Genomic DNA, 6,614 nt, shown 5'->3' on the forward strand with positions numbered 1-6,614 from the left:
CCCTTTGGGGCCGGTCTTATTTGTGACAATATTTAGGCCTTTATCGATGACGGCAAGTACACACACTGAGTCTTCAGTGTAGGTGCTACGTCAAGGACAGACAAATCAGAATGGCCTCCGAATCTGAACTCAACTAACAGAAACTCGCCCACATTTATTTACTTATTCATTGAACTCTCACGGTCAGAGGCAATAAAGAGGGGAGTGATTACAAAAAATACAAAAAAGAAACACATAGACATTAAATTGAGTAGCAGAAATGTTCTGCTATTTATACAATGTTAGCTAATTTGTTGCGAAAATGCTGGTTCTCATTGATGTAGACGATTTCAGCGCGGGGAGGAGGATAAACTTTATTTCTGCCGACAAATGCAGCTGACGGCGTGGGGTTATAGCCCAATCAAGAGGCCATGAGCGCGTGGCGTTCGTCGACATTTAGGGCTCTTGTCACAACCCGGATCTGCATGTCCGTGTCGGAACTGAGCAGTGCGGCCTCCCAGGGTGGTTCCAATCACGTGAAGCACAAGGCAAGATGGACTGAAATGCTGATGAGGTGTTAAATGCTGAAATTCCAACATTTGCGGTGATATGCCCTGCAAATTGAAACTTCGTGGGGATGAGATATAAGTGCGTTCCGTAGGATGGAATGATAGTATAGAATTTATGTAAAAGTCTTAGTCGAATAATTTTTCTTCGGCATGGAAAAGGCTGTAAAGAGAGATGAGTTTCTATGGTGGTTACGTTTACGCCACGATTAAAGTTAAATAAAATAAAATGCGCGACATTATTTTGGACCATCTCCAGAGAAGTAATTAGTTTTTTGTAGTGGGGATCCCAAACAGCAGCTGCATATCCAGTTTTGAAGGAATTAGCGTTTTGTAAAGCAATAATTTAAGAGAAGACGGGGTTTTCCTAATCTTTCGGCGTATATAACCCAGCATGCGGTGAGCACTGTCAATATTATTCGAAATGTGGTGCCACCAGGAGAGCTCTGCTGAAATGTGGACGCCGAAATTTTCATATGCAGTGACAGATTCTAAGGGGACGTTATTTAAATAGTACCTGCAAGTATTGTTACCGTGTCGGGATACTCGCATAACTTTACATTTGTCGGTGTTTAGGTCCATGAGCTAATCATTGCACCAAGTAGAAATGCACGCAATAACCCTTTGAAGAAGGTTAGGATCATCCGGTAATTTTATTTTGCGAAATACAACGCAGTAATCAGCAAACAGATTAATATGGATATGTCATGGTTCGGATATCCTCCTTAATGTCCTGCGGCAGGTCCTTGATATTAAGACCTTTTTCTACGATGCTAAGTATACAAAGAGTCTTCAATGAAGGTTTAAAGTCCAGGACAAATAGATCAGAATGGTGTTTAACTGGGAACTCAAGGAAGAGAAACTCGTCCATGTACACATAGCTCACGCAGTTGTTTCTGAGACTCTTGCCGCCAAAGACAAACAGCCTGTTACCAACCAGTACGCAGCACTGACTCCTTCTTGCACACGGGCCTGGCCGCTGAGTGCTTACCAAGCTCCACCTGGAGGATTCGGGGCTGTACTTGTGGATCGTGTCATAATGGGCCATCAGGGTCTCATTGCAGCCGTCGAAGATGTACAGTTCTTCCCTGTAAACAAAGGACGAGTGGCTTCCACGGCCATCGGGGAGCTCGCCTGTGGTCTCTGGATACTCCCAGCTGGCGGTGACCGTGTCTAGGCAGGCCAGGTGGTGGGAGTAGATCTTGTAATGAATATCACTGCAGCCTCCCCACACGTACATGCGGTCCCCGATGGCCGAGGCAGAGTGTAGACACCGCCACAGCGGCGGCACGCCATTGGTGCTCACGGGGTGCCACCGCATGCTCTCAAAGTCCAGGAAGTGCACGTCTTGGAACAGACGATCCACTTGGAGGCCACCGAAGATGTACATGCGCTGCCCTATGACGCAGGCGGAATGGCCGTCACGCGGCGATGGTGCCTGGCCGCGTACCTTGGGTCTGGTCCAGATCCTTGCGTTCGTGAAAAAGCTGTACAGGGTGTTGCAGTGTCCACTGTCGTCTCTCCCTCCCCAGAGGTACACACAATCACGGTAAACCACAACAGTGTGGCCGTACCTCCTGAAGGGCATGTCCTCGGCCCTGGACTCCGTCTCTAGCGGTCTCCATCGCAGGAATACGGTGTCCAGAACATGGACGACCATCGGTTGGCGATTTCGGTAGTCCTCACCCGTGCAATGCCCGCCAAACGAGTACACCTTCTCGCCGACGGCAACCGCCGCGTGGTTTACGTGGAGCGGTCCACGCGTCAGCCGCACCGTCCACATATTAACCTGATTACTTCCTTCTTGCCGGACAGCTGCCACGCCTTCTGTTTCTTCTTCTTCCCTCGATCAGCCTGGCCACGAGCTGGGGATCGAAATTCTTCTTCTTCTCTTTCAGTAAAATAGGGAGAAGAAGAAAAATTTCGAAATCTCGTGGGCCCTTTTTCTCTTCTCCTCTAAGTCTTGATGCCAATGCGATATGGTGCAATTTTGCCGGCTTTGCGAATTTCGCCTTCGACTTTCGAATATCTCATCCCAAATATTTTCCAGTGTTGCCTTCCCACAAACAATCCTGGAAACAGGGTTTTCAAGAGCACTTTGTGCATCATCGATGACTTTCATACCTCGAAGCTCTACCTGTGGAAACCACCCAGCAACGCAACTGACGAGGTGCTCTTGCACTACGGCGCCTCAACAAATCTGGTGCGAAGTGCGCTCTATGGAGGATCACGGCCTGTCGCGACGCGCGCGCTTTTTTTCTTACAGCACCACCAGTGGTCACCGCGAGAGGGCACTGCGAGCCTACAGTTTGACAGTTGACAGCCGTGTTGTGCGGACGCATGTTTAGGCGCTGTCACATACGTGAGTATGTTATTTTAATACTTTGAAAGTAGGGTGTGTTTAGTTTTTAGGCTGTTAGGGTAAGTGCAGGATAAAGACTAGAATCCCGCTCAGTGACATATATAGTGGGCCGGGTCTATTCTAGTCGGCAACTATAGTTTTTCAGTGCTTATTTGTGCGCCGACGCGGTGGCCCAGTGGTTACAGCGCTCGGCTGCTGACCCAAAAGAGGCGGGTTCGATCCCGGCCGCGGCGGCTAGAATTTCTTTGGAGGAGAAATTCTAGAGGCCCTTGTACTGCGCGATGTCAGTGCACGTTAAAGAACCCCAGGTGGTCGAAATTTCCGGAGCCCTTCACTACGGCGTCTCTCATAGCCTGAGTCGCTTTGGGACGTTAAACACCATAAACCAAACCAAACCAAACCAAACCAGTGCTTATTTGTGCGCTAACTTTTTAGAAAGATAGTTATTCGTTTTCTAAGGGATCAATCGGCATTTGCGGTAGGGAGAATTTTATTTTTTTTTACGCGCGTGTTCTTGAGTGTTTTTTTTTGTTTTGAGCCTGTAGATGTCCTAGCATTTGCTGGTAGCAATAATCGAGTGCTGCTGAGATGGTTAAGCTACTGAACTTTGAATGCAAGAAGTGTGAGGCGTCGTTGAATTTAAAAGAAACGCAGTTCAATCGGCGGCGGAGGCCAAAGGCGCAGATTTTATTTCCAAATGGTGCGTATTAAGTACACGCCTGGACTAGGCTGAACAGGCGAACACGAAACTAGTGCTACTTATAGACACTCTGGAAAAAGAGTTACAGGTAGAGAGGGCAGAGAAGCGCAAACTTCAAGAACAGCTTGGTCAGTTGGAGTCCAAAATGGCTGAAACGGAAGCCACATTGGCGGACATTCGAGCGTCAGGCACGTGGATGGGGCTTGCACTGGCATGGACAGTGATAAGAAGGAAAATCAGACAGGTTCAGACAGGAACAGCCAGGCACAGGGGGCAGCTAGGACGCGATGGAGAGAAGGGGAGAGGCTAATCCCAAGGAATGATGTCGCACTTACTGATAAGAGGCATCAAAATCCGGAACTTAGGAAAGACCGGGAGAGTACCCTAGTGCTTACCGCTGGTGACTCAAACACGAGGAGCTGCAAAAGGGCTATAATGGAGCGTGTAAAGCGTGATAGGCGGGTAGCAGTCGGGCTATTCCCATGGGGGACAATGATCGAGGTACTGAGAGACACAAAAAGCGAACTTTCTGAGAATGTTGGAAGGCGTAGCTTGGTAATGATATCGGCGGGGCTAAATGATGTCCTGAATGGTGACGCTGCAGAAGTAGTGAACAGATTAGCTGAGGGAGTGTACGGTATAAGGGCGATAGCACAGCAAGCGCAGATCGTCGTGTGCACAGTGCAGGAGGTGCAGGGAAGGAATGAAGAGGTTGCCAAGGACGTTCTAAATATTAATCGAGATATAAGGAAGTGAAGCGTCGAGAAAGGCTTTGAAGTGGCAGACATAAACAGGGAAGCGGGAAGTGCACAGAGCAGGCTTGGGCAGAGGCTTCAGACGAGATGGCATCCATTTCACTGGAAGGGTTGGAGGAGAGATCGGCTGTCGCCTGGCAGGACGAGCGGTAGTTTCTTTAAGGGGTCCGCGGTGGCTCAGGGCTTAGGGGTAGGTAGAAGCGAAGCAGAAAATGTAACAATGGAGGCAGAGCCGAAAAATATGGCTACAAGAAGGCCCAGAAAGAAAACTACAAAAAAAGAAATTTAACGCCAGGATCAGTTACATGAACATGCAAGGGGGTAGAAAGAGAGCGAAATGACTGGAAATAGAACAGCAGTTAAAGGACGAAGAAGTATGTGTGTACGCTCTATGCGAGACACATCTGAGGGAACTAGAAGACCCACCTTTATTCGATGGCTATATCTGGAAAGCGTGCAACAAAACAACAACGGAGAGGAAGGGAGTATGAGTAGGTATGACGATAGATCAAGGAACAAATTGGCAAAGAATAAAATCAAATGGCAAAGAACACTTCTGGGTATCAGGTACAATTGCTGGTAAAATAACATGCCTAGAGTAGTTTATTAAGGGACAGTGGACAAATGTAGGCAAGAAAACAAGGATCTAGTTAAGTGCCTCAATAGTGATATAGAGCAGCTTGAAACTAGTGCCGATATTATTCTTATTGGTGACATAAATGGCCACACCGATGATCTGGAAGGATGCACAGATTGTAACGAGAAGTTGATGCTAGACTTCTGTGAGCTGCACAACCTAGTTAGTCTCAATAGAGAAACTAAATGTGAGGAAAAAACCACTTGGGAATTCCGTATCAGGCAGACGACCACCGACTACTGTCTAATTTCGCAGGGAATCTAAAGCAAGCTTGCAATAATTAAAATAGACGAAAGGGGAGCACAGCCTACGAAGTGAGCATAAACGTATGTCTGCAGTTGGGCAGCCGAGGAAGTGAGCATAAACGTATCTCTGCAGTTCGGAGGTCTGTCCAAAAAAGAAATGTGGGGAAGGAAAAAAGACAACGGAAAATTAAGCGACGAACAAGTAGCGCTAATAGCAGCCGACATAGAGGAAACAGCCGCGAAACGCGCCATGGAAAAGTGGGATTATACGCAGTTACAACGACTCATCAGTACAAAAATGAAACAAGTAAAAGTAGTAAACCACACCGCCGCGGTGGCTCAGTGGTTATGGTGCTCGTCTGCTGACCCGAAAAACGCGGGTTCGGTCCCGGCCGCGGCGGTTGAATTTATATGGAGGCGATATTCTAGAGGCCCGTGTACTTTGCGATGTCAGTGCACGTTAAAGAACCCCAGGTGGTCGAAATTTTCGGCGTCCTTCACTACTGCGTCTCTCATAGTCGGAGTCGCTTTGGCACGTTTACCCTCATAAACCAAACGAAACCAAACCGAAAGGAGTAAACCGCTGGAGAGGAAAGTGGAAGCCACGCAGCTGGTTGAATATGGAAATTAAGGAGGCCATCCAACAACGACGGGCGGCTTCAACTGAACACAGTGATGTAAAGAGGTCGCAGTTATCTGAAGAGGAAACGGGGCAAAAGTAGGCACCTTATCAGCGAAAAGAAACGGCAAGTTCAGGTCCTCGTCCAGGCTAAAATAAACTAGTCGTCTGGCCAATGGCTGGCTGAAGTTTGCGATACAAATAAAGGGGCCAAGAAAATTCTGGAACCATATAAGCTGGTTAGGAAAAACAAATCTAAGAAAGCGGGAACAGATTAAAAATGCTCAGGGAAAATGTTCAGAGAGAGACAATTACGTCAGTTATAGCTGCGTCATTTAGTAACGACAATAGGGTAATCTCTCCTAGTTAGGGAGCAACATAGGACACCACGATCGACAACAGCTTATAACGGACTAATCTTAAATAGAAAAAGGCGGAATCAAGTATTCCTAAATCCATATCCGCACGTAAAGACAAAACTCAAATTCAGCTGATTAATGAACTTGGCCCAAGAAGCAAGGAGACGCTGATAAACGCATTGGAGACAGTCATAACAAATAAACAAATTCCGCACTGCTGGAGACAGAAAAATGAACTTGATTTACAAAGGGAAAGGAGTTAAGATGAACATAAAATCCTTCCGACCGATTACGAAAACATCTGTTTTATACAGGCCGGCAATGCAGGCAGTGCAATTAAGAATGCAGTCATGGGTAGATGGTAGCAGGATACTCGGAGAACTTCAGAATGG

The 6,614-nt window shown here is 47.3% G+C and overlaps 1 protein-coding gene across 1 annotated transcript; it reads right to left on the reverse strand.

The window, feature by feature from the left end:
- Positions 1 to 1,236: 1,236 nt before the first annotated feature.
- Positions 1,237 to 2,328, reverse strand: LOC149356313 (kelch domain-containing protein 3-like). The gene has a single exon (XM_089576305.1). The coding sequence runs from the start codon at positions 2,326 to 2,328 to the stop codon at positions 1,237 to 1,239; it is 1,092 nt and encodes a 363-aa protein (XP_089432431.1).
- Positions 2,329 to 6,614: the final 4,286 nt, after the last annotated feature.

Source organism: Amblyomma mixtum, chromosome 3 (genome assembly GCF_055824585.1).
Source record: "Amblyomma mixtum isolate Tamu chromosome 3, ASM5582458v1, whole genome shotgun sequence".
NCBI classification, from domain to species: Eukaryota; Metazoa; Arthropoda; class Arachnida; order Ixodida; family Ixodidae; genus Amblyomma; species Amblyomma mixtum.

Coding starts and splice junctions, on each gene's coding strand:
- LOC149356313 (XM_089576305.1), bottom strand. CDS start 2,328: ATGTGGACGGTGCGGCTGACGCGTGGACCGCTCCACGTAAACCACGCG.